Source organism: Columba livia, chromosome 2 (assembly GCF_036013475.1).
Source record: "Columba livia isolate bColLiv1 breed racing homer chromosome 2, bColLiv1.pat.W.v2, whole genome shotgun sequence".
Classification (NCBI taxonomy): Eukaryota; Metazoa; Chordata; class Aves; order Columbiformes; family Columbidae; genus Columba; species Columba livia.
Genome location: NC_088603.1, coordinates 163,392,543 through 163,420,538, shown reverse-complemented (window position 1 = coordinate 163,420,538; position 27,996 = coordinate 163,392,543). Strand labels below are relative to the sequence as shown.

At 51.7% G+C, this 27,996-nt stretch overlaps 1 protein-coding gene across 2 annotated transcripts; it reads left to right on the top strand.

Moving 5' to 3' along the window:
• Positions 1–122: 122 nt before the first annotated feature.
• On the top strand, positions 123–27,996 carry MAPK15 (mitogen-activated protein kinase 15). Of its 2 annotated transcripts, none has more exons than XM_065054854.1 (14): positions 123–1,420; positions 4,321–4,419; positions 10,178–10,207; positions 12,660–12,750; positions 13,260–13,390; positions 13,545–13,702; positions 14,600–14,739; positions 16,023–16,080; positions 17,622–17,759; positions 18,007–18,112; positions 21,496–21,898; positions 22,183–22,334; positions 25,065–25,292; positions 26,789–27,996. In XM_065054854.1, the coding sequence occupies exons 1-13, from the start codon at positions 1,352–1,354 to the stop codon at positions 25,269–25,271; spliced, it is 1,782 nt and encodes a 593-aa protein (XP_064910926.1). In that variant the 5' UTR covers positions 123–1,351; the 3' UTR covers positions 25,272–25,292; positions 26,789–27,996. The 2 variants fall into 2 exon arrangements, with proteins under 2 accessions (XP_064910926.1, XP_064910927.1); XM_065054855.1 differs by lacking the exon at positions 26,789–27,996 and adding an exon at positions 25,404–25,588.

Genomic DNA, 27,996 nt, shown 5'->3' with positions numbered 1-27,996 from the left:
CTCCACAGCCTCCCTGTGCAGTTGGTTCCAGCGTTTGGCCACACTCACAGGAAAAAAAAAAAAAAAAATAAAGTATTTTCTTACATTGAAATGGAATTTCAATTTCCAACCAGCCTGGCTCCATCTTCCTGCTCCGTCTGATCTTTAAGCACATTAGTGAGAGCCCCTGAGCCTTGTCCAGGCTAAACACCAGCGCTCCGCCCCTCGCTGCACCACGGGTGCTCCCTTGGCTGGGCACGATCCTGTACGTGCGTGTCCGTGCTGCCCGGGGAGCCCACGCCGCACGAGGTGCCCGGGCGCGGTGTCTCAGCCGCGTGGAGGGAAGAAGTGGCTCGCGCCGCGGCCAAGGCCCTTCCCGGTGCCGCCCCAGGTTCGCCACCTCCGCCGCCCCCGCATTGCTGGCGCACCGCCCGCGGTGTCCGCCGGCACCTGCAGCTCCTCTCCCGACCAGCTGCCTTGCGGCGGGGCAGCTGCCAGCCTGGCTGCCGCACGGTTGTTCCTCCCCAGGGGCAGCACCGCGCATTTTCCGGTGGTGAGTTCACAGGGTTTCTGTTGCCCGCCAGGGTCCCTCTGAACAGCAGCAGAAGGAACTGCTGTATTAACCACACTGCTCCTTGTTCTGTACCATCCGCAGACTTGCCAAGGCTGCACTCCAGCCTGCTATCCCGCTGATTAACGAAGAAGCTGAACAGCCCTGGCACCCGAACTGGCCCTGGGGTGCCACTCGTGAGGGACTCCAGCTGGACCCCATGGCACCAGTGACAAACGCTGGTTTTTCAGTCTGTCTCCAGGCTCTTCACCGGTCTGTACTTTCTCCCTCGGACAACAAGGGTGTTGTAGGAGTCAGCGTCTGGCGGAATACAGGGCCGGCAAGGGAAGATTTGCATTGTGGGCATTAGCAACAGGAGTTGCTAGATTTAAATCCAAAGCCGTTTTTCTGTTTGCTTTCACGGCGCGCTCGGATGACACCGGGTGCCGAGGGCGATGTCGGGCATCCTGCGCCGGCACCAGCGCCCGTCGGTTCGTCAGGCGGAGGCACCGGACACGCTGCGCCGGAGAAGTTCCACCTCTTGCCGCGCCGCTGCCGGGAGCGGAGAGCGGCCCCCGGGCCCCAGCACCGCCCGCTCCGCCAGCGAGCGCGGCGGGCGCGGAACGGAGGCACGACGGACGGACCGACGGACGGACGGACCAGCCGATCCCACGCCGCCGCACGCCAGGCTGTGCGCATGCGCCGTGCCCCCGGCCGTTTCCATAGCAGCAGACGCCAACAGGGCGCGGGGCCTGGCGGGCCGTGCCGGGCCGTGCCGTGCGGTGCGGGGCCGGGCCGTGCGGGGCCTGCCCGGGGCCCGCCATGGGCGAGCCGGAGGTGGAGGCGCTGGTTTCCCAGAAGTACGAGATCAAGAGGCGGCTGGGCAAGGGGGTGAGTCCTCGGCGGGCCCGGGGAGCGCGGCAGCCGGGCGGCGGGACGCGCTGCCGCCTGCGTGAGCCGCGGGCCGTGCGGGAGGTCTGCGAGTCCATAGAGCTGGAGAAAAACTGCGCTTTGAGGTGTTTATGATGCAGGATAGAGGAAAAAATGCCATAAGTCGTAGCCTGATAACTTTCTGTGATTTCATAGAGTTGTTTCACAATCGAATTTCAGAGGAAAACAAGTGTTACGTTGTAGTACGTGAAACTGAAAATACCTTCAATTCCCCATCTTTTTTTTTTTTCCTGCGAATTACAGGAGAACCGCCACACAAAGCACTGACCTCGCATGTACACCTGGTTTGTAGTGAAGTTAATCCCAGTTCCAAAGTATATTCTGTATGTGCCTGCCAAATGCTTTCACATGGACTATAACCCTATTACTTCAAGTGTTACGCCACATCAAGTGTATTTTTCCACCTAAGATTACATATTTTGGCAGGTGAGGCCACGTTACTTTCCAAGCCCCTTCTCCCCAGGCAGAGTCTAAACCCTCCGGGTTGTCCGCGGTTCTGTTTGGCAGCGGTTTGCCAGCGTTTGCTTGTGTTGATACTGGTAGTTAAGAACTTCGTGTGCGAGGGACACGTGAGAGACGCTCGTTTTCTTCTTCATCCTCTAGGACAACGTTTGTTTTTCTCCTTTTGAAACCACACTGGTCTTTCTTACGGCTGTAGCTCACTCCAAGTTTGCCCCGACCTGACGTTTTCTGCCATCCTGTTACTTGTTACCGGCTTTCTCCCTCTGACTGAATACTGTAACTGTATGTAACATCTCTATGTAACTGTATGTTACATCTCTAATGTGCTTGGTTCTTCAAACAGAATGACCTGAGAAATCAAGGTGTTTGAGAGTTCTCTTTGGAGACCGTTTTAGCACCCTATTCAGTCTTTAATAGTGGCTGCAGGCCCGTCACCTGGGCATCCCCGACATTACCAAAACTACTGCTTGAGCTCCGGACTCCAGCAGGTCCAGTCTCCCGAATATCGGTGTTTCTGCCTCTTGTATGCAGAAAGTTCTGGGTGTATCTTGCATGTACACAGCTGACGTACTTACCTGAGCACTTAAAAAGCTGCTGGAGTCTCTGAAACAGGTGAGAACTGCCCAAAAAATAGAGCTGAGAAGTGCAGCAGTAAAGGAAATAAGCTATTCCTCTACAGGGAGGCAATTCAAAGAGTTGGGTTTGGGCTTCTGTTGTTTGGGGCTTTTTTTGTCTTGTTTTGGTTTTGTTTTTGTTTAATTAAAAGCCCTGGTGTCTGTTAAGGGCACAAGAACTTCTACTCGTGCTCTCTCTATTCTGGTTGGCTGTGTGATTCTTGCCAATGGTGATTACTCAGTCTCCCTTGTGGTACAGATCCAGTTTTCTTATTTATAGGGTACATAGATTTGAATCTTAACTTTCCACATTCTAGGATACTCCTTATATCTGCACAGCTGGGTTATTTCTCACCCAGAAATGCAGTTAATGTTTAAACATTAACATCTCTGATTAACCACCCGTTTTAAACATCTCTGGTTGGGCAGAGCGGTGGTGGCTGAACCATCCCTGAGACACCGCGGGCCGGGCGGACGGGCTCTGAGCACCCCGAGCTGGTGAAGTGTCCCTGCTCGTGGCGGGGGGCACTGGGGGCTGGGAATGTCCCAACCCAAACCACCGGTGATTCTATGAAATGCTCATCCAAAGTAAAACATTTGGAATATGTGACACTAAGTGATGTTCATTGTTAAGTACTCAGACAGCAGCATTGAGGCAGACTTCCCAAGAACATGCGTGTCCTGGCGTGTGGATTCAGATCCTTTGCTGTGCATCGGGAAGCACAGAGTATCAAGCGTCTCAGATAAGGGCTATAACAGTACATTGTTGGTCTCTTTCCTTTTTTCCCAAGTAACAAGTCATAGGACGAGGGGAAGTGGCCTCACGTTGTGACAGGGGAGGTTTAGGTTGGATGTTAGGAACAATTTCTTCCCCGAAGGGCTGTCAGGCACTGGAACAGGCTGCCCAGGGAACTGGTTGAGTCACCATCCCTGGAGGTGTCTAAAGACGCGTAGATGTGGCGCTTAGGGACATGGTTTAGTGGTGGAGTTGGCAGTGTCGGGTTTACAGTTGGATTCAATGATCTTAAGGGTCTTTTCCAGCTCAAATGATTCTATGATTCTGTGATACTGTCACTATGGGCCTTGGCAAAAGTCTCTCTCCAGCCTTTGCACGAGCCCCCTTTACTGAAAGGCCGCACCAAGGTGTCCCCGGAGCTCCTCCCCAGGCTGACCCCCAGCTGTCTCAGCCTTTCTCCCCAGAGCTGCTCCGCCCCCGGCCCATTCCCGTGTCCCTCCTCCGTCCCGCTCCAACAGCTCCATGTCTGGCTGGTGCTGGACCCCAGGGCTGGCCGCAGAGCTCAGGGGCCACGGCAGAGCCGAGGGGACAGTCACGTCCCTCCAGCGCTGGACACGCTGCTCCCGCTGCAGCCCAGGCTGCGGTTCGGCTCTGTGCCAGCACACATCGCCGGCTCATGTCCAGGTCTTCACCCCCAGCACCCCAAGTTCTTCTCCTGGGGCTGCTCTGCACCCCTCCACCCCAGCTGGATTGGGACCGGGGGTGCCCGGCACACCTGCAGGACCTGGGCCTTGCTGATCTCATGAGCATGCACATCTGTTACTGGCTGCTTTGGGGGCCAGGACGCTTGGCCGTGTGGACCTTTGGTTGGACTCTGCCTTGATGTTCTTAGTCCTTGACTCAACCAAGTATTGCTCGCTGACCTAATCTCTCTTTGCTCTAGCTAGTGGTGATTGCATCTTCCTTCAGTACATTCTGCTTCCACAGTGAAGGTCTGAACCTGTTCATCTGTCTTTTTATCTCCCTAGGCTTATGGCATTGTATGGAAAGCCATTGACCGCAGGACAGGAGAAATAGTTGCTGTTAAGAAGATTTTTGATGCTTTCAGGAACAGAACAGATACTCAGGTGAGAAATCCTTCTAACATGTTCTGGAAGATGTGGTGGGAATTCATAGATATTTTCAGGATTTATGTCTCTGAGAGATGTTAGTTCTTTGACAATTATGCATGTAATAACACAGTCTACACATATATTAGGAGATAACAGAGCAATGAATGTCAAGCTTTGTATACCATGGCATCTATAAAATGCTGTAATGTTGCTGAGAAACAAGTCCCTTCATCAGCACACACAGTTTGATTCCTGCTGTCACGCTGCGGTGTCAGAGCACAGAGCACACGTGTCACGTTCCAGTGATCTGCACTGGGCACACGTGTCACGTTCCAGTGATCTGCACAGAGCACACGTGTCACGTTCCAGTGATCTGCACTGGGCACACGTGTCACGTTCCAGTGATCTGTACAGAGCACACGTGTCACGTTCCAGTGATCTGCACAGAGCACACGTGTCACGTTCCAGTGATCTGCACTGGGCACACGTGTCACGTTCCAGTGATCTGCACTGGACACACGTGTCACGTTCCAGTGATCTGCACTGGGCACACGTGTCACGTTCCAGTGATCTGCACAGAGCACACGTGTCACGTTCCAGTGATCTGCACAGAGCACACGTGTCACGTTCCAGTGATCTGCACAGAGCACACGTGTCACGTTCCAGTGATCTGTACAGAGCACACGTGTCACGTTTCAGTGATCTGCACTGGGCACACGTGTCACGTTCCAGTGATCTGCACTGAGCACACGTGTCACGTTCCAGTGATCTGCACTGGGCACACGTGTCACGTTCCAGTGATCTGCACACGTGTCACGTTCCAGTGATCTGCACAGAGCACACGTGTCACGTTCCAGTGATCTGCACTGGGCACACGTGTCACGTTCCAGTGATCTGTACAGAGCACACGTGTCACGTTTCAGTGATCTGCACAGAGCACACGTGTCACGTTCCAGTGATCTGCACTGGGCACACGTGTCACGTTCCAGTGATCTGCACTGGGCACACGTGTCACGTTCCAGTGATCTGCACTGGGCACACGTGTCACGTTCCAGTGATCTGCACAGAGCACACGTGTCACGTTCCAGTGATCTGCACAGAGCACACGTGTCACGTTCCAGTGATCTGCACTGGGCACACGTGTCACGTTCCAGTGATCTGCACTGGGCACACGTGTCACGTTTCAGTGATCTGCACAGAGCACACGTGTCACGTTTTAGTGATCTGCACAGAGCACACGTGTCACGTTCCAGTGATCTGCACTGGGCACACGTGTCACGTTCCAGTGATCTGTACAGAGCACACGTGTCACGTTCCAGTGATCTGCACTGGGCACACGTGTCACGTTCCAGTGATCTGCACACGTGTCACGTTCCAGTGATCTGCACAGAGCACACGTGTCACGTTCCAGTGATCTGCACTGGGCACACGTGTCACGTTCCAGTGATCTGCACTGGGCACACGTGTCACGTTCCAGTGATCTGTACAGAGCACACGTGTCACGTTCCAGTGATCTGCACTGGGCACACGTGTCACGTTCCAGTGATCTGCACTGGGCACACGTGTCACGTTCCAGTGATCTGTACAGAGCACACGTGTCACGTTCCAGTGATCTGCACTGGGCACACGTGTCACGTTCCAGTGATCTGTACAGAGCACATGTGTCACGTTCCAGTGATCTGCACTGGGCACACGTGTCACGTTCCAGTGATCTGCACTGGGCACACGTGTCACGTTCCAGTGATCTGCACTGGGCACACGTGTCACGTTCCAGTGATCTGCACCGGGCACACGTGTCACGTTCCAGTGATCTGCACAGAGCACACGTGTCACGTTCCAGTGATCTGCACTGGGCACATGTGTCACGTTCCAGTGATCTGCACTGGGCACACGTGTCACGTTCCAGTGATCTGCACAGAGCACACGTGTCACGTTCCAGTGATCTGTACAGAGCACACGTGTCACGTTCCAGTGATCTGCACTGGGCACACGTGTCACGTTCCAGTGATCTGCACTGGGCACACGTGTCACGTTCCAGTGATCTGCACTGGGCACACGTGTCACGTTCCAGTGATCTGCACTGAGCACACGTGTCACGTTCCAGTGATCTGCACTGGGCACACGTGTCACGTTCCAGTGATCTGCACTGAGCACACGTGTCACGTTCCAGTGATCTGTACAGAGCACACGTGTCACGTTCCAGTGATCTGTACAGAGCACACGTGTCACGTTCCAGTGATCTGCACTGGGCACACGTGTCACGTTCCAGTGATCTGCACACGTGTCACGTTCCAGTGATCTGCACAGAGCACACGTATCACGTTCCAGTGATCTGCACGGGGCACACGTGTCACGTTCCAGTGATCTGCACAGAGCACACGTGTCACGTTTCAGTGATCTGCACTGGGCACACGTGTCACGTTCCAGTGATCTGCACTGGGCACACGTGTCACGTTCCAGTGATCTGTACAGAGCACACGTGTCACGTTCCAGTGATCTGCACTGGGCACACGTGTCACGTTTCAGTGATCTGCACAGAGCACACGTGTCACGTTCCAGTGATCTGCACAGAGCACACGTGTCACGTTCCAGTGATCTGCACTGGGCACACGTGTCACGTTCCAGTGATCTGCACACGTGTCACGTTCCAGTGATCTGCACTGGGCACACGTGTCACGTTCCAGTGATCTGCACAGAGCACACGTGTCACGTTCCAGTGATCTGCACTGGGCACACGTGTCACGTTCCAGTGATCTGCACAGAGCACACGTGTCACGTTCCAGTGATCTGTACAGAGCACACGTGTCACGTTCCAGTGATCTGCACTGGGCACACGTGTCACGTTCCAGTGATCTGCACAGAGCACACGTGTCACGTTCCAGTGATCTGCACTGGGCACACGTGTCACGTTCCAGTGATCTGCACACGTGTCACGTTCCAGTGATCTGCACAGAGCACACGTGTCACGTTCCAGTGATCTGCACTGGGCACACGTGTCACGTTCCAGTGATCTGCACAGAGCACACGTGTCACGTTCCAGTGATCTGCACTGGGCACACGTGTCACGTTCCAGTGATCTGCACAGAGCACACGTGTCACGTTCCAGTGATCTGTACAGAGCACACGTGTCACGTTCCAGTGATCTGCACAGAGCACACGTGTCACGTTCCAGTGATCTGCACTGGGCACACGTGTCACGTTCCAGTGATCTGCACAGAGCACACGTGTCACGTTCCAGTGATCTGCACTGGGCACACGTGTCACGTTCCAGTGATCTGTACAGAGCACACGTGTCACGTTCCAGTGATCTGCACAGAGCACACGTGTCACGTTCCAGTGATCTGCACTGGGCACACGTGTCACGTTCCAGTGATCTGCACACGTGTCACGTTCCAGTGATCTGCACAGAGCACACGTGTCACGTTCCAGTGATCTGCACAGAGCACACGTGTCACGTTCCAGTGATCTGCACTGGGCACACGTGTCACGTTCCAGTGATCTGCACACGTGTCACGTTCCAGTGATCTGCACAGAGCACACGTGTCACGTTCCAGTGATCTGCACTGGGCACACGTGTCACGTTCCAGTGATCTGCACAGAGCACACGTGTCACGTTCCAGTGATCTGCACTGGGCACACGTGTCACGTTCCAGTGATCTGCACAGAGCACACGTGTCACGTTCCAGTGATCTGTACAGAGCACACGTGTCACGTTCCAGTGATCTGCACAGAGCACACGTGTCACGTTCCAGTGATCTGCACAGAGCACACGTGTCACGTTCCAGTGATCTGCACTGGGCACACGTGTCACGTTCCAGTGATCTGCACAGAGCACACGTGTCACGTTCCAGTGATCTGCACTGGGCACACGTGTCACGTTCCAGTGATCTGTACAGAGCACACGTGTCACGTTCCAGTGATCTGCACTGGGCACACGTGTCACGTTCCAGTGATCTGCACTGGGCACACGTGTCACGTTCCAGTGATCTGTACAGAGCACACGTGTCACGTTCCAGTGATCTGCACTGGGCACACGTGTCACGTTCCAGTGATCTGTACAGAGCACACGTGTCACGTTCCAGTGATCTGCACAGAGCACACGTGTCACGTTCCAGTGATCTGCACAGGGCACACGTGTCACGTTCCAGTGATCTGCACTGGGCACACGTGTCACGTTCCAGTGATCTGCACTGAGCACACGTGTCACGTTCCAGTGATCTGCACTGGGCACACGTGTCACGTTCCAGTGATCTGTACAGAGCACACGTGTCACGTTCCAGTGATCTGCACTGGGCACACGTGTCACGTTCCAGTGATCTGCACTGGGCACACGTGTCACGTTCCAGTGATCTGCACACGTGTCACGTTCCAGTGATCTGCACAGAGCACACGTGTCACGTTCCAGTGATCTGCACACGTGTCACGTTCCAGTGATCTGCACCGGGCACACGTGTCACGTTCCAGTGATCTGCACAGAGCACACGTGTCACGTTCCAGTGATCTGCACTGGGCACACGTGTCACGTTCCAGTGATCTGCACAGAGCACACGTGTCACGTTCCAGTGATCTGCACACGTGTCACGTTCCAGTGATCTGCACAGAGCACACGTGTCACGTTCCAGTGATCTGCACGCGTGTCACGTTCCAGTGATCTGCACTGGGCACACGTGTCACGTTCCAGTGATCTGCACAGGGCACACGTGTCACGTTCCAGTGATCTGCACAGAGCACACGTGTCACGTTCCAGTGATCTGCACAGAGCACACGTGTCACGTTCCAGTGATCTGCACACGTGTCACGTTCCAGTGATCTGTACAGAGCACACGTGTCACGTTCCAGTGATCTGCACAGAGCACACGTGTCACGTTCCAGTGATCTGTACAGAGCACACGTGTCACGTTCCAGTGATCTGCACTGGGCACACGTGTCACGTTCCAGTGATCTGCACTGGGCACACGTGTCACGTTCCAGTGATCTGCACAGAGCACACGTGTCACGTTCCAGTGATCTGCACAGAGCACACGTGTCACGTTCCAGTGATCTGCACTGGGCACACGTGTCACGTTCCAGTGATCTGCACAGAGCACACGTGTCACGTTCCAGTGATCTGCACAGAGCACACGTGTCACGTTCCAGTGATCTGCACACGTGTCACGTTCCAGTGATCTGCACTGGGCACACGTGTCACGTTCCAGTGATCTGCACAGAGCACACGTGTCACGTTCCAGTGATCTGCACTGGGCACACGTGTCACGTTCCAGTGATCTGCACAGAGCACACGTGTCACGTTCCAGTGATCTGCACTGGGCACACGTGTCACGTTCCAGTGATCTGCACAGAGCACACGTGTCACGTTCCAGTGATCTGCACAGAGCACACGTGTCACGTTCCAGTGATCTGCACAGAGCACACGTGTCACGTTCCAGTGATCTGCACTGGGCACACGTGTCACGTTCCAGTGATCTGCACAGAGCACACGTGTCACGTTTCAGTGATCTGCACAGAGCACACGTGTCACGTTCCAGTGATCTGCACAGAGCACACGTGTCACGTTCCGGTGATCTGCACTGGGCACACGTGTCACGTTCCAGTGATCTGCACTGGGCACAAGTGTCACGTTCCAGGGCTGCTGCCTTTTCCCAGCCTGCCTGCCCTGTCAGGTTTCCTCTCCCTTAGAGGTCAGAATGGGTTTCTCCACCGCATTGCAGTCCACACTCTGTTCTGTCATTTTGCTGAGGTGATCATAAACTTGTGTCTCTTTGTTTGTTTCCAGAGAACGTTTCGAGAGATTATGTTCCTGCAGGTAATGTCCATTTTCCCACCTCCTCTCTGATTTGCAATTATCTCTGAACCTGTTCACGTGTTTTCTTCCCATTCTTTCCTGAAATGCGATGACCAGTGCCAGCGTCGCTGTGCATTAATGTTCTGCGCCGCCTTGGCAGGCGGTCTCTCCCTGACGGGGCAGGAACAGCCGAATGGGATGAGGAGCTGGTGTTGTTTTATCGGGACAGGCCGGTTCTTCCACCGTTCCGAGCAGCGTGTCTGCTCTAGGATCCCCACACACACTTGCACTTTCCGTCGTGTCTTACCGTTTTGTGGGCAGAAAGTGTTTTCTTAGGTTTAAACGCAGCGATTCAGAGGGGGGCCGGGGTGTGGGAGAGATTTACACGCCAAAAGGCTTTTCCTCTGTCGTGTGGGAAGCAACTTGACCACTTGAAATAATCAAAACAAAACTAAAAGGGAAGTTCTGTATGGAATTACCGAAGGCCGCTCTTGTTTTGTTATAACTGACCGCACGCTACACTGAATTACCTGATCGGTGGCACTGAACTTATCTGTCCGTCCCTCCACAGGCACCAATGTTTTTGAATAGGGACAATGCCGTTATAACCGTGACCTCCTGAGGACGTAAGCCAGGGCTCACAGGAGGAGCTGTTTCCTGAGACTGTCAAGTTTATGTGATAAAGAGATGAGGGTTTTTAATTTTTGATCATTCTTTAAGCCTGAAATAGAAGCCGCGAACTTAACAGCTAAAACAGGAGAGCGGTTCCTTAGAAGTTAATTACACGGGTAAGTCAGATCATCTGGAGGTTGTAGCACTTTGGAGCAGATGGGCGGAGGAGGAGCTGGGAGAAGGAAAGGACATTGAGTAATTTTAGGGGAGGGTGGTTAATGTGCCATTAAGCCCTCACTTCCATGACTTTTGGTGCTAAATACACTTAAGAATTTTAGTCCCCCCGCCTATTTTTGAACACATTCTGTAGCTCTTTCTTGAGGTTCAGGACTGAGATCAGAAAGGGAAAAATGCAAGAAATATTCTTTCAATGTTTGTCTTAATTTGCTTGACCGAGCAAACTCCTTTCTGTGCGTGATTGCTCAGTTCGGTCTGTCTGCTCATCAAAAGGGCATTTGATGGACTAGAAGTTCGTCGTGACTGAGAAGTACTGATGTAGAATTGGGGCATTTTGGTGACATCTGGATGATATGTAGTATGCCGGTTGTTACGCTGTTTGGAGGTTTCGTGTTCATTATTCTCTATAGCTGTAGAGCCGTTTGGTGCATTTTGGGCCACATTTCAGAATGTCCGTTTTGGTAGCTGCTTTAGCGAGAGCAAAGAGAAGCAGGCCTGGCTCTGACAAGATTGTTTGCAAGGCAGGTTGGTTTTTCTGTACAGACTGGAACTCTTGTATAACTTCCCGATATAAATTCCGGTGCAACACAGTGTGGAGTGAGCTCTTAAACAATACTCAAGTAACACTGCCAGGACTGACCTGCATCTCTGGAAAAACAGCCCTTTTGGGTGAAAACCTGGTTGAGATGATTTGGGTAGGTATTCTGAATGCTGTCCTCAGCACAATTGCGAAGGCGTTTGATGGGCTGCCGGTACGCTCCTGCTCCGTAAGGGTGTGCTCATGGGCTGCCGCGGGCGAGCGTGCGGCTCTGTGCGTCTTCTAGATGTTGTACATCACAGCCAGTTCTTGTCTTGGCCTCGGGGTCTGGGAAGGTGATGCTGTTGTAAGGCTGCTGGACGTAGCTTAATATGATGATTTTGATGCTGTTTGTAACTGAATTTGTGATGGAACTTGAAGAGTCTATATTACTGGTTCAAATAACAGAAAAATAAAGTATGTATTTTAGATGCCAGCACAGATGTTATGGCACAGCTGTTGATAATTCTGTGCTCAGGGCTCATGAAGATGCTGGTACATGGTGAAGCATTCGCAGTGTCCTCAGCTGAGCATGAAGTGAGCAATCGTGGCACTCTCGTCGGTGCACACGAGGGCAGAACTCGCCCCCGGTTTCAGGGATCTGTGCTGGCGTCTATGCTGCCTGGTGTCCCATTGCAGTCCGACCAACGCCGCCTGCGCGGCGCGGCAGCCTCCCCTCAGACAGACACGTTCTGGTTCATTGGGGCTTTTAATCATGAATGTTGATGGCAACTTTGTTCTCTTTTCACTGCCACAATAATTCTTTGCCTTCAGTAGGAAATACAACGTACTCAAATTGACTGGATTTTATCCACAAATGCTCTAGAGGGGTTTTCAGAACTAATGTCTCAGGCAGTAGACATTTTTTTTTCATACTGTAGAACAAGCTTAAATCCTTTTTATTTATTCCAGTAGAAACCTAGCAAAGGAAATAGCATGTTAATATTTGTTCTAGCCAGTAATACAAAATGAAATAGCTTCCTGTCCTCTTTCATGGTTCATAAGCAAGACCCCTGATTTTGACAGCTGGGTCTCTTCCCTCTGCAGGAATTCGGAGAACATCCCAATATCATCAAGCTGCTCGACGTCATCCGGGCGCAGAACGACAGGGACATCTACCTCGTCTTCGAGTCCATGGGTGAGCCTGCGCCGCCTCATTCTCTCGTGTGAGCTGTCCTTGCTCCCTGCTCTGGGGGTCGCGTGTTGGTGCCTTAGTGAATGTTCATGTTAAGCAGGCGTGTAAGTAGGAGCAGAACACGTGGGGTTCTGATTAGGTGGGAATAGCAATGAAACTTTGAAGAGAGTAATAATTATATGAGAACTGTTTGGTTGAGATCAAGGAAACACAACAGTGAGCAACAAATGGAAGGGTCATAGAGACAGAGTTGCAAATGGAAAAGTGTGTGATTTTATTATAACAGAAGTGTGCAATAACAGAAGGGCTGCTGCAGCATGAGCTGCACGTCAGCCTGGTAACACAGAGATTGCAGCACTGCTAGTGATTACAGTGTTAACTGCTGCTGAGGATGCACCCGCAAGACTGCAGCTTGGACAATGGCTTGTTCTGCCCTTGCTCTGAGGAACCTGCATTCACAACTTGGTAATCCCCTGCTGTTGTCAGTGTGTTACTGATGTAATGTATTACAGAGACGGATTTACATGCTGTGATTAAGAAGGGGAACTTGCTGAAAGATATCCACAAGTGTTACATTCTCTACCAGCTCCTGAAGGCAACTAAGTTCATCCACTCAGGAAATGTTATCCACAGGGATCAGAAGGTATATTTCAGTCACAGTCTTTATCTTTCACTCAGGTTTTCTGCTAAACTCTAAATGGAGAAGTATGAAAAGAATGAAACTAGTAAAAGAACCTTGATGATAATCTGCCATTCAGAGAGTGAAGAGCGGTTTTGTTTTCCCTTGTCCAACTCAGCCGTCCAACGTCCTGCTGGACGCGGAGTGCTTCGTGAAGCTCTGCGACTTCGGGCTGGCTCGTGCGCTGCGTCAGGACGGGGGCGGCGGCGCCGCTCTGACCGAGTACGTGGCCACGCGCTGGTACCGCGCGCCCGAGGTCCTGCTGTCCTCGCGCAGGTGACTGCCGGCGGGCGCGGGGGCGGGCGCTCCGGTTCTTCACCGCCGGGGAACCTGTTGTCTGGAAGTCTGGAACCGTTTCGTTTGAGACGTCAGCAGACGCAGTGTCACGTCAGCAGTCTGCTTTCTCAATATACATTTAAGAGTCAGTTCTGCAACATAAAAACGTCTCATTACGTGTTTATTTCCTTTCTGGCTCCTTACACTGTCCATCTGCATACATTATCAATCAGCTCATCTATTTGTCACCCTTTCTTCTCTACACTTATTCTCTCTAACCTTAAATTTGCATCTTTATGGAATTTGGTTGAGTGCCTTAGTCGTCTTCTCCAAATTTAAGGAGAGTTTTTTGATAGACCTTCAGAAAATATTCTGAAATAAACTGTTAGTTAGGCTTAGTCCTTTTTTCAGTTAAATACACGAGATCTTATTGATCGTAAAGGAAATTAAATAAGGTTTGGTTAGTATCCCAGATGTGAAATGTGGATGTTTTGCAGGTTGTCATTTACCCACTGTTTGGCATTCACTTTGCGCAGGTAATTGCACCTACTTTGTCTCTGCATTATGCCCTGAAAAGCCAGTTGTTTCCAAGGGGCAACTTGTGTCTTCACTCTTGGTCATATGAAATGTATATATTACTTTGTCCTGTCATTTACCTGTAATACATTTCCTCTTATGGTTTCCTACTGTGGAGTTTCAGTAGGACAAATCTCCTTTCTTGCCAGTTTCACTATTCCCAAGTCTCATTCACTTCATAGTTAAAACCTGCGAGCGTCCTTATTCAGGGAGTCATCAAGCTAGTTTTTCTAGCAAAATAAGCTAATGCAGACGATGTGAATACTGGGTACAGAAAAGTGTTTGCTTGATTCAGTCCCAGCTCTGCCTTGTTACTCGTAGGTACACCAAAGGCGTGGACATGTGGAGCATCGGCTGCATTCTGGGGGAGCTGCTGCTGGGGAAGCCGCTTTTTCCCGGCACGTCGACAGTGAATCAGCTAGAGCGGATCCTGAGGGTCGTTCCCGCCCCGGCCCCAGAAGGTGGGCGCTGGGGCCCTTCCCGGGGTGCGGGAGAGGGGCTGGGGGCGGAGCAGGGCGGCCCCGCTGGGCCGGGGGTCCCCTGCGCGTCCCTCTGACGTCTCTCCAGGGAAGTTAAAGACTGAGTTGTGAAATGTCAGTGCTAGAGGAAAGTGGACCCGTGCTTGATTAGATGGGCAGCAAGAGCCAGGCCGTCAACACATTTCTGAGATTTCTGAGAGCATATCAGTTTAAAACAGAGTATTGCACTTCAGTGGGACGTGCACAATAGAGGTAAATTGGACTTTTTTGTGGTTTTTTGGTCTGGAAATGTAAACACAGAGGTGAAAGCTGGAGTAAACACATGTTAAATCCAAAAGGGATTGTTATCATTACTATTATTGTCTTCTGTGGTTTCCAGTCTAACAACCCACACACTTTTACAACAGGTTGGTGTGTTCTAACTGAGCTAGCAAATAGTTTTTAGAAAAATAACTGCCTTCAGTTTAAGGACGTTGCAGTTTGGAGGATTCCACTCAAGCTTACGTTTATTAATAGTTTTTATTAGAGATTGGGTTGGCGTGAATGAAATCTGAATGAAAATGTGTGTGTGTGAACAGCGACACAGGTGTCGGAAGAGCAGTAACAGAGCTGCTGTTCTGTTCTCAGCAAGAGGATCGAGGAACTCGTCGATAACGTGGTAACCAGGTCTGCATTCCGAGACTAACGAGGCGTTAGCAGAGGGTCCCGTGTCCCCCCAGGACAGCGGCTGCAAGGCTGCGGTGAATCGCAGGCGCAAACAGACACCGTTCAAAACATCATTGCAAACAAGGAAAGCCAACCTATGAGCAGCAGCTTTGCGTAGGGTTGATGGGGATCAGAGAAACAAGATCCATTCCATAGCAACCGTTGACTCTTTGGGAGTGTGACGGGTCTGTTCAGAAAACAGGTCATTGTCACCAACCAAGAGGAGCCCCTGAGGATGTGACGAGATCAAGAGCTGGTGTCCCTTGTTCTTTGTGTCCCACACTAGTGATCCTGGCCAGATCATCTGGCCTCAGGTATCTTGGTGCTTCTGCATGTGTGAAGTCTGCATGTGCAAGTCTATGAACTCTGTGATAGAGCCAATAGGAACTGAGAAAGTCAGCTTAGGAAATTTGTAAGTCATTGTTCCATCCCGCTCTATAAGATCTCCTATTGAGTTTTATTAGGATAATTGCCTGTGTTAATATCAAATATTTGCTTTCCTTCATATACCGTGTAGGTCTGGTAATCCTGATCTTAACAGTATCTTTTCATTATTGCAGATATTTTGGCTATGCAGTCAGATTACAGGGCCTCGATTATTAACTGCATGGGTTGCGGGTAAGCCTTGTGTGTTCGGTGTCTCAGAGGTCAACAATTTACTGTGTGATGGTGACAAAATGTTCCCCTGGGGTTCACCTGCGGTGTCCACGGGTGGAAATGATTTCTGCTCTCTGCACATTCACCACCCCGGGGAAGAGGTGTGAACTTTAAAGAAGAGAAAAAAAGATGGGAAGAGCAATGACATGATGTGGGAATAACAAAACTAAATTAGGTTGGGCCTGCGTTCCAGGCTATTGTCATGTGTACTTTCTCAGGACCAGAACATGTTCCTATCGTGAGTCATTTGGGTATCTGATGTCGTTGGTTCGGTCTGACAGCCTCATTCCCGCTGCTTAACAACGCTCACTGTGATGGGCTTTTTCCATATACCTCTCATGGTTCTTTTGGATCCCCCAGTTGTGTGCACACACTACCACATAATCCTGCGTTTGTTACGAACCTACTTAGTAAACATTAGTAAACTTAATGCTTTTACACTGTCTTGTGGCCATAGCAAATTGCTCGTATCTGTCATGACACTAGTGGCATCTGTTCCCACGGGGGAGTCCACAATAGGCGCAGCCCCGCTGTGTGTGGTACGAGTTCTCTGAATGTTTACTGCTATGTTTTTATAGGTTTAGATTAGGGTGGCTCGAGCCATAGGCTTTAGCCGGTCCCTTGCTGGTCACATGAACACCGTATGTGTTTTCATGCTGTCTTCTGACATCTTCTTCAGTTGGCATCCTGGGGCATTGTCCCCTTTCATTCAGGGGTGCCAGGATTCCAGTATCAACCTGTGCCAGGTAGCTGAGGAGCCGAGACCCTTCTGTCCCTGCTGATCCGACTGTCAGCACAGCGCGTTTGACCTTTTCTAGGGGGAGTGCGTGGCCACGATAGCCCAGAGGAGTTTCCCGTGGTGCAACTGGAGAATGCCGCTTCTCGTCCTCTCGCTGTGCGCCTGTACTGGGTTCGGTTAGAAGGGAGTTAACTCCCCTCACGGGGCCCGTGTGCTGCTGTCTGATAGCAGCGACACAGCGTTGCTCGCCCGGCGGAGCTGCTCAGCGGTGCCCGCGCTGCAGCCGTCAGGGCCGTCCCCGCTTCTCGCTGGGGGTGGCGCGAGACCGGGGGACACAGCGGGGACCAGAGAGGAGCTCGTGCAGTGAATGAACCGTCACGCTCAGCAGTAGAACCGGGGTGGGGAGGAACTTCTCCCGAGTGGCTGTTGCTTGGACGCCGCTGAGTACTGGGCTGCTGGGGGTAAATCGTTGCTTTTGCACATATATATATTTTTTCCTCCATTTTTAGTTTTTTTCCCCTGTCCACTTATTGAACCGTCTGTATTAACCCTGCGGTTTTCTGGCTTTTGCCCTTCCAGTTCTCTCCCCCATCCCACTGTGGGGAGAGAGTGAGTGACAGGATGGGCTCTCCGCTGGGGTCAACCCACCAGAGCCCTTTTTGGCACCCAGCAAGGGGACAGAGGGGCTCGACATCACAATAGGCTTGATTGGAGTGTGCTAGGCAGGAATTCATACTAGTTACGCCTGTTCTCTGACTTCCAGGCAGCGAGTAACATTGGAGGAGATTTTGCCATCCTCTACTCCACTGCCTGCCTTGGATCTTCTGAAGAAACTTCTGGTATTTAACCCGGATAAACGACTCACGGCAGAGGAGGCTCTGCAGCATCCCTATGTGAACAGGTGAGCACAATACCAACGTGCAGTTTCCCCGATGTCTTCTGAGATGTTACAGACCTGCTCTTGGCACAATTTCTCTTTATATGCCTGACATAAAATAAAAAGGCAAAGCTAAATCTTGATTTCCTCTAACCCCTTTTTTACACCAGAGGTCACACTAGATGATTTGACAATCCTTTTCAACATAATATTAATCTGTAGTGCTGTTTTCAGTCTCAGTGAATTGCATTACGTGTTATCACCTCCTTAGGTTTCACTGTCCCGCCACGGAGCCCTCTCTGGATCATGATGTGATTCTTCCTTTAGCTGATGATATCCAGCTGTCCGTGGCAGAATATCGAAATAAATTATATGAGGTACTTTCTCTTACCCTGTTTTCCAAAATCCTGATCCTCCAGGTAACCTGCCATTCTTGCACACACTGAATTCTCTCATTTTCTTCTATTTGCATTCCCCTAGGCTTCCCATCCCTGTCTTACAGGTACATCTTGGTGCCTCTATTAGTCAGTTCCACACTGTCGTAATTGTTGAGATGTCTTTATATCCCCACTGGGAGAAGGCTGCAAAGCGTGATGTCTGAGGCAGACTGTTGGAGGGAAACGTGTTATGCTGAATCCCACAGTCCGAGAGAGGTGACGCTGCTGCCGCTCCTGTCCCCGGGTCCAGCCAGGAGCACGGTGTGTGTGTTCCTAGTCGGCACACAGGAAACATGCTCACTGTGTACATACATATGTACGTGGCTGGCCACGCGGACCACAACAGGCACTCAGAGCGCTCACACAGGCGCAGGCAGCAGCGGCAGCCTCATCCTGCTCCCTTCTCTGGCTGAGCAGGGGCGCAGTGCGCTCATGGGCTGCGCACGTACACGCAGGGTGGATCCCGCAGAGCTGGGCTCGGGCGCTCGGCCTGCCGGGCCGCGGGCTGAGCCGGTCTCCTCGCTCGGATATACAACCCCAGGGCCGCAGCCCCGCTCCGGTTGCTGTACGGGCCATCGCGGACGCGTGCAGGCAAACGGCTGGCCAGGACTTTCCGGGACCCGTAGCCAAGTCTGCCCGTCCCACCCGCACCACCAGAGTGACACAGGTGCCCTCACAGCCGGAGCTGGCGCCGGCAGACCCGCTCAGCCCCTCGCTCCTGGGCACTGACCTGTTCACTTGGTACCAGTCCGACCTGGTCTTTGCCGGCGCTCACGGGCTCGCCGGCGCTCTGCGGCTGCCATGGACACACCGGCCCTCTGACCCGTGACCCGGCTGCGGTGCTGGCCCTCACACCTACATACACACATGCGGACAAACAGACAGCCTCCCTTCCAGGAAACAGACAGGAGTTTAGTAAGGTAGATCAGACCGCATTGATCAGGTGCAGGGCATGGGCAGACAATTGACCTGCCAGCTATTTACACAACTGACCGCTTTTATTCCTCTTACTCCCTATTTCCCACACTCGTTCCTCCCCAAATCACATAAACCCCTTTCTTTTCCTGCTTTGGTTCCTACCCTAAACATCACATAAGTCCTGTGTTATCCCAGTGGCTTTTCCCTGCATCCCATAATGTGTCTAACCCCTAGGCAGCATCCTCCACCTCCCTGCTCCCCGCCACCCCTGCCTCCCTTCGTCTAAAAGGTGATCCAAAGAAATCCTGATGATTCTTTGTGATGAGTTTCATGGCTGGACAGTGGGGCTGATGTCTGTGCTGGGACACCCCTGGGAAGGTGTTGAGAAGCCCTGGGTTTGGTTTCCAGCTGCCACAGTGCATCCCTGTGCCCCTCTCAGCCTTGCTGGGCTGGGGCTCCTGGCCGGGGTGGCCCCACAGAGCGCTGTTCGGGGTCCCCATCCTGCCGGTGTCGTTCTGAGCTGCACCGGGTTGTGCACACAAGTTGTTGTCACCCAACCCAACCCACTGAGGGTTTTTGCTGGAGCGCAGTCCAGCGCCATTGCGTGCTGCACCACTGACACGGAGCTGTCGCATTTCGGAGTGACTAATGAACAGAGGAGGAAGAGCAAGTGAAGGATCAGTGTAGCTGAAGTGCTAATAATAAAGGACAGTGATGTTTTAGGAGCCATAATCTGAATGCATTAACACAGGGAAATAGTAGGACTTGAAAAATCGGGATACAGTGCAATAATCAAGCAAATAAATTTAAAAGAGCTTATGCAAAATGTTTAGTTGTAGAGGGAAAATGAAAGATTGTGCTTTTGATGCCATTTAGTATATGCAGAAAGATCAAAAGGAAAATAATAGAATCATAGAATGTCCTGAGTTGGAAGGAACGCACGAGGATCACTGAGTCCAGCTCCTGTCCCTGCCCAGGGCACCCCACGGTTCACACCACGGAAGATAAAAAGCTGGACCCTCCCTGTAGACAGTGGGACTGATCGCAGCCTCAGCAGGTTTGCAGATGGCACAGCCGAGGGGCACGGTGCCGTCCAGAGGGACAGGATGGCGTCCAGAGGGTCCTGGGTGCCGTCCAGAGGGACAGGAGGCCAGCCAGAGGGACCTGGTGCCACCCAGAGGGACAGGAGGCCATCCAGAGGGTCCTGGGTGCCATCCAGAGGGACAGGATGCCGTCCAGAGGGACAAGAGGCCAGCCAGAGGGTCCTGGGCAAGCTCAACAAGTGGGCTGGTGTGAACCTCATAAGGTTAAACGACGCCAAGTGAACGCTCCAACAAGGAAATATGAAGACCAGCAAAACTGGCAGTAAATCAAACCTTCAGAAGGAGAAATTGGTTTTGGCTTAGTTTGGGTTTTTTCCCCCTTCCAACAGTGAAAGAAATCATGTAAATGCCATGTTTTGAGGCAAAGGAGCTGGAGGATGGTGAGGGCGCAGGAGCTGGAATGTAAATGTGGTAAAAGAGGTGTTGGCAAGAATGACAGTGGGAAGAGAAGATTGAAAAGGAAGCTTAGAGATCAGAAAATCCAAGGCTGAGAAAGACTGGTAAGGGCGCCCACCTTCCCCGACAGAGAGGAGAAGTGTTCTTGCTTCTATTAACAGAAATTAAAATTGAAGAACGAAAAATAAAATTGAATTAAAAAACTTGAACCTACTTAAAATTTCTTTTAAGGTCTTTAATAGAAGGAAACAGACAAACGACTGTGATAGAGCAGATCAGTCAGTGAAGTGGGTACTTGCGCAGGTGGGAAAGGTGTTCTAAGTGTCAGTAGACTGGTCTCAGATAACCTAGGAACAAGGGTAGGAAACAGGTGAATAGTTTGAATGATCTCACTGGTGGGGTGTCCGGTTCAGGACCGCTGTGATTACAGACCGTGCACCAGCACCCAGGACCTCAGCAAGGCTTCTGTTGCTGATAATGGCATGGAGAGGTTGATGAGAGATAATTGTGAACTAACTGGAATGAGTGTTGTTTGACCATTAAAAAATAAGCTTTGTGAAGTTCTAGAAGGAGATGATAAGAAACAACATGGTGTTAACCTTTTGGGCTTATAGATTCTGTCTTTTCCAAGGCTCATGCACATTTTATTTAGTGGTGTTCTCCCTCAGGATATATGGAAATTGCTTGTTCATCCCATCTTTTTTCTTAATGCTTCAGCCTATTCTTTCTTTCCACTGATAATATTATTTCTATTTTCTTTCCAACCCTAAATTAATTTTAAAATGACACTTTTTACCTATTCTGTGAAACACATGGCAGTTACTTGCAAGTGCTTCTCTTTGATTGCATGTCGTGTTCCCCTGCGGTGTAGCTGTGTTACATCTGACCGCGTCCTCCTTCCTGCAGATGATCCTCGACAAGAAATCCCGTGGCCGTCCAAAAGAGCGGGTGCCCAGAGAAAACACGCGGCTGGGCCGGTGTGAATCCAGACCGCGCGCTCCCGGCCCCAGTTCCGCGCCTGCGCCCGGCAGGAGCGCGCCGGGCGAGCCAGCACCGCCGCTGGCGCCTCCTGTGCGCGCTGGCGCCGCCGCCCGGCCGGGCGCGTCCGGCCCCGGGGAGGGGGCGGCGGGAGCGCCGTGCCGGAGGTCGGAGGGCAGCGTGATGTGCAGTCCCGTCACACGCGCTGCCGCTGGGTGCACGTACCGCCTCCCGCAGCAGGACGTGACCGCCGCGGCGCTGACCGCGCGGGAGAAAGAGGAGCCTGAGCGGGGAAGAGGAGCCAGGGGAGTTCACACGGCAAAACGAGAAGGTGAAAGTGCGGGAGGAACAAAACACTGTTAGATGAGTTTTGAGCATATGACATTCTCTTTAGCCTTTTCCTGCCCCAGTTTTGACTCTCTGTTCCTTTCTGTTTTCTCTTTGCTGCTATCTTTTCCCAGGCCCTTTTGAGCTGTTTTGTTTGCCGCTACATTGATTGTATTCCCATATTGTGAGATGGAGCGAGGTGGCAGGGCCGACTCGGTTTTATGTTCTGTCCCTGCCCCGGTCAGGGTGTTCTGCGTCCTCACGATTTTCCTGCTTTCCCTCGTGTAGGTAAAGTAAATTCTGGTGCTGTGATCAGGAACGGTTCTGCACCACCTTCTCAACAGATTGGAATCTCCCACAATAGGAGACCGGAGAGACAAATCACACGGACAAGCGCAAATGCCTGGCTGCCTCCTGCAGGTGTTCAGAACCTTCCTAACGTGAGTAGCAGTGCTGCCAGGAAACAACACCCTTAACTTTCCAGGGACCAAAATGTCATAGACACGGAATACCTTAACATGCAACGTGAAGATACTTAATGAGAGGCAAGGTCTACTGCTCTGTGAGTGACTACATAGATTTTTATCAGTTAAAATTACTTATGACAAAGATACACTGCAATTTTGTTGCGTGTACGTGGTGTCAGTCAAATGGTACCGGTAACCTAGTTTGATAAGGCACTTGGGCTTGGACAGAGCATGTTCCCTTTACTAGAGAGCGGAACAGTGTGCTAAGTGAAGAGTTTTTGCTAGTAGGGGAAGTAACGAGACATAACTTGCCTCTAACACGAGGTAAATTCATGTAGAAACTTGCGTATTGCAGTCTTCAGTCTTGCTATACCTGCATTTCAGGTATTTTGGCTACTCATGAGGTTTGCATTAAGCTCTGTGCACAAGGCAGTGTTGGGATGAAGAACATCTACAGTAACCACCAGGAAATGCCAGAGGCACGGACGTGCCTTAAACCGCACACCTCCCGCATACGGAATGCTGATCTTCAGCTAGCGTGGGCTTACAAACACTGACGTTCCTGGGGGATTTAAAGTGTAACCCCGGTCCTTCAAACCGTGAGATCATCTGTGACGTGAGCAGCACGAGTATTTTTGCGCCTCTGGGTTCATGCAGGAGTTCTGTGAATTACTGTTGAATTTAAGTATGGCAATTAGGTGCTTTAGAGAGCACGAAGGAAAACAGCCCTTTTGTAAATCTAGGCTAATTTTGGGCTCCGTTCTGCTTTCGATTTTATCACTTCAGACAAGTGAGGATTTGAACACCATTTCAGATGATCACACTGTTCATGTTGTCAGCAGCACCCAAAACTCCCTTTGACTTTGAGAATCACGGATCAGTTCTTTTACATCATCTTCGGTGATGGTGTGTCCTGCCCAAAGGCAGCGAATTCCTTTTTAGCGAGATTGAGACTGTTGGGTATTCCAAACTCAGCTGGAGCTCTAGCTCTTCTTGAACCAGCCTAATGGATTGCTGCTGCTTGTTCAGGTTTTGTGAAGGTTTTAGTCCTCTCCTCTCGGCTCCTTCCTCCTCCCTGTTCCTGCCTGAACTTCCTTGTAGAAGTTGGTATCCTCATGGGGCTCTTAAATGACTTCCTTGGCCCTGCTTCTTCACAGAATTTCACAGAATCCACCCTCGCGGGCAAGGGTTTGTGTTTCCTGAGCTCCTTGTCTGCTCACAAGCTCTAGGAGGCTCTTCCCAGCAGAGGGTGATCAGAGGCAGGCTGTGGCAGAGGAGGAGTATGGAAAGAGGCACCACAGGTCACCCTTTCCGTGACACTGAAGATTCACTTGTTTGTGGTGGGACTTGCTCACACGCACAAGAGAACGCCGGAGTTTCCGTGGAGCCCCACGCCGTTCGCGGTGCGTGCTGGGCGCGGTGTGGGGGGCGCCGGGCGGGCAGCGCCGTCCGGCTGCGCGGGTGCACTCGCCCGCCCCGTGTCACCCTGCAGCGTCTGCAGACGCTGTCGAGCTGCTTATTGCTGTGGCTGTTCCAGCTGTTGTGACTGACACGGAAATACATCTGAATAACTGCTGAAAGGAGACAGGATTGCCACAACTTTGAATATGTCCACGTGCACACTTGCAACCCATCTTTCAGCCCCTCTGCTTTGGAATCTCAATCAAAATGTTTTGAGAGTGAGAGGAACCATTTATTCCACGAGTGGGGAGCAAGTATGGAAACATTTATTCCACAACATGAGGTTGTGGAGATGCTGCATGTGCAGCTGTACATATGAACAATGCATTTTGAGGAATCTTTAGGTAGTTGTGCCCAACGTTCTGTTACTGGAAGAGCATAATGGGGAGAAGATCACCCTGCACATGCCCCGTGCTCTGTATTTGCCCCGTGAGAGGCCAACGCTGGCGAGCGTCAGAGACAGGACATTGTGGCAGAAGGGCGTCAGCATTCTGGCTGATGTCACGTTCAGTGAACGTCGACTTGCCCATCGTTGTCACTCAGCCCGAGCAGGAGCTGGGGAGCTCTGCTGCTCCAGCTGCTCCGCGCTCGGTCTGCGTCCCATGGTCGTGTCCTGCCACGAGCTCCGCGCTCAGCCGTTCGACCAGGCGGCTCCTGCAGCGGCGGGTGCGACGCGGCCAGCGCCACAGCAGTGGATGGAACCTTGTGCCTTCCAATTAACCGCAGAGGTTCACAAAGCATGCACTGCAGTGCACCCGCTCTCCTCTTGAGCCGCAGATTCAGATGTATTGTGGTGTATCATGTATTGTAATGTGCTGATGTATAATTAACATTTCCTCACCTGGGCTGATAAACACAGTACCCACATGCACCTTCCAACTCAAAGTCACCAAGCCCTTGTCTGGCAGACGGCAGGAGGACATACTGGGGGATGATGATGATGATGATCTGTCTTTTGTACATTTATTTAGAGCATTCACTGTTGTTGAAAACAAGATCCTAGCCAAACAGACTTTCACTCCAGTGCCACTAGTTCATTTTTGTTATGCTTGTCCTTAACACCTCCTCTCTCACATGATTCTCGCCATCCCATTCTTGATCTTACCAAGCAGTCTGGTTTGCTTATTTATGTAACATTCGTGATCTGTCCTGCTCCTCAGCTGAAGCAGAATATGTTGTTCCTTGTTTGTATTTTAGAAAACGGGCTACAAGTTACTATCTTGGCTTTTCTTTCTTGCACAGAATCTGAGAAATACTCAGGTTCACAACAAAGATGTTTGTCCCGTTCTGAAGCCCAGTAAAAAGATGTTCCAGATTACTGCCAATATGGGAGCAGCTGGTGACCCGAAAGCGTCGATGGGCAGTTACTCCCAGGCCTACGGAACCATATGTAAATCTGCACTGCAGAGTCTCCCAATACTGAAGTCCTCCCAAAGCCAGGAGCAGTGATTATGGCTGTGTTCTAACGAGGTGAGTACAGCTCATCCCATCAGTCCCTAACCGAGCCGGTGGCACAAACGAGAGCAAAACCTGACAGGCATTTAACGGCCCAGCTGAAGGGACAAGCTTCATTCGTTGCAGGAACAACGTGCCACTTTCCTCGGGACAAACCAACAGGAGAGAAAATCTGAGCCCTTTGCCTTCCAGTCGTACCTGACAAGGGCAGTGCACTGTTTGCTCCCACACCGTGATAGAAGTGAATACTGTCAGTTCATATTCCTCCTCTGAATTATTGCAAAAAAATACAGCAACCTGCAATCTTCTGATACTTGAGTGTATTTAGACATATTCAGACTATTCAGGGCCTTTAGACATACAAAGACATACTCAGGGCCCACATGAACCTCATGGGGTTCAACAAGGGCAAGGCCCAGGTCCTGCAGGTGTGCCGGGCACCCCCGGTCCCAATCCAGCTGGGGTGGAGGGGTGCAGAGCAGCCCCGGGAGAAGGACTTGGGGTGCTGGGGGTGAAGACCTGGACATGAGCCGGCGATGTGTGCTGGCACAGAGCCGAACCGCAGCCTGGGCTGCAGCGGGAGCAGCGTGTCCAGCGCTGGAGGGACGTGACTGTCCCCTCGGCTCTGCCGTGGCCCCTGAGCTCTGCGGCCAGCCCTGGGGTCCAGCACCAGCCAGACATGGAGCTGTTGGAGCGGGACGGAGGAGGGACACGGGAATGGGCCGGGGGCGGAGCAGCTCTGGGGAGAAAGGCTGAGACAGCTGGGGGTCAGCCTGGGGAGAAGCTCCGGGGACGCCTTGGTGCGGCCTTTCAGTAAAGGGGGCTCGTGCAAAGGCTGGAGAGAGACTTTTGCCAAGGCCCATAGTGACGGAGGGAGCGGCAGTGGTTTCGCACGGAGCGAGGGCGGGTTTGGAGTGGACACAGGGACTGTTTCTCGGGCTCAGGGCGGTGAGGCCCCGGCACAGCCCGGGGGCTGCGGGTGCCCCGGCGCTGGGGCGCTCGGGGCGGGCGGACGGGGCTCCGAGCAGCCGGGGCTGGGGAGGCGCCCGGGCAGCGCGGGGGGGGACGGTCTCTGAGCTGCTCTCCCAGCCCGCCCTGTGGTTCTTCAGCAGCTCCGGCTGCGCTGCCTGAAGGCAGATTGATTTATTTGTAATTCTGAGCAGAACGGGTAATTAAGTGTTTCCTGAAGACCAAGGCGACTAAACTCCTCACAGATAATCTCAAAGCCCCTCATTTTGTTTTCCACTAGTGACTCTTCTGGTGTAAATGAACATAATCAATAGTGACTTATTTTAATTGAAATCAAGTAGAAAAGCATTATAAATATAGATAGGTTCTGCTACAATATTTAATAGCTCACCTACCATGCGATATTGTAAATACTGTAACAACAAATACTTTATATTGCAGTACAGAAAATCTTTGTCTTTCAGTCCATGTTTGCTGTGTGTGAAAGGGGGAAAATACAGGGGCATCTCTTTCAATTAATAATACTTTTTATTTCCTTTCAGAAAGCAATATTCCAAGGGATACTGTCGCTGAAACACCATGAAGTTGTTATCAGGCAACAGTGGGACTGCAGTGAACTTCAAAACTATATTCCTGACTTAATGCTGATTTTTGATACATTAACTTGAAGTTCTTGTAAGAAGTTTCTGTCCCTGAAATTCTACGTCACCTCTGATGAATGGTGGTTGTTGCAGAACGTTGGCACTGCGGTTGCAGAGGGGATCGGGCGCTGAATTCCAGCCCGTGAGCGCGGCTGCCGGTGGAACATCCACGTTATCTTCCAGTGCCCGTGCACCAGGGGCCAGCTAAGGGAGGAACAGCACGGCCACCGGGACCAGGCGCCACCGGGAGCCGGAGCGCGCCTCGCAGGGAGCGCTGGTTTGTCCTTCATGAACAGGCGTTTCCTGTGCGTCTGAGGTACAGGCGCGCGCAGGGAGCGGCAGTGACGGGTGCACACGCCGTGTGGCGCTTCTGAGTCCCACACCGGTTCTCACGCGCGGAACAGGCGCCCGCTGCGTGGTTCGCGCTGTGCTGTCGCTGAAAGCCGAACGCCCGGCGATCCAATACAGCGCAGCCCCGGGACCCCCTCTGGACCCGAGAGGCGATGGGCTGAAACACCCGCTCTGTTCTTGGAACGGCTTTAGCGGGTGAATTCGCTGTTCTGCGGTGTTTGTGTACACCTACGTGATCCGGTGGTCAGATCCCAAAGGAGATGGGTCACGCTAGCTCTGGTCCAGAACTCGCCCGTACACTGTGCTGAGCACGACAAAGTGCCAACGATCTGAAACACAGCAGAATTCTGAGAGGTGATGTAATCTGTTACTGTAGAGATCATTAAACTGCTCACTTGTGTGACAGAGGGTGGTGCTGGAGCAGGTGGGTGTGCAGAGGCTGGGGAGCTGTGGAGTCCTGCAAGTGGGAATTACATATATATGATGATATATATCTAGATATCCTGTCTTCTCTAGAGTAAAACAATCTCTATCCGTATCATCTGGCAGAGAACAGCTGTATTGATCATTATGGTTAATTTTGGGACCCACCAATAACTGGATCTGATTCGTTACTAAGAGCAAACAAAATGAGTATACGTACAGCATTCATTTATGAATTTGTACAGAAGTAGCAGTTTATGTGTTGTATCTGAAATTGTGTATATTTATACATTATGGAATAAGCATAAGAAATTAATTTCAGCTTTTTTTTCCAA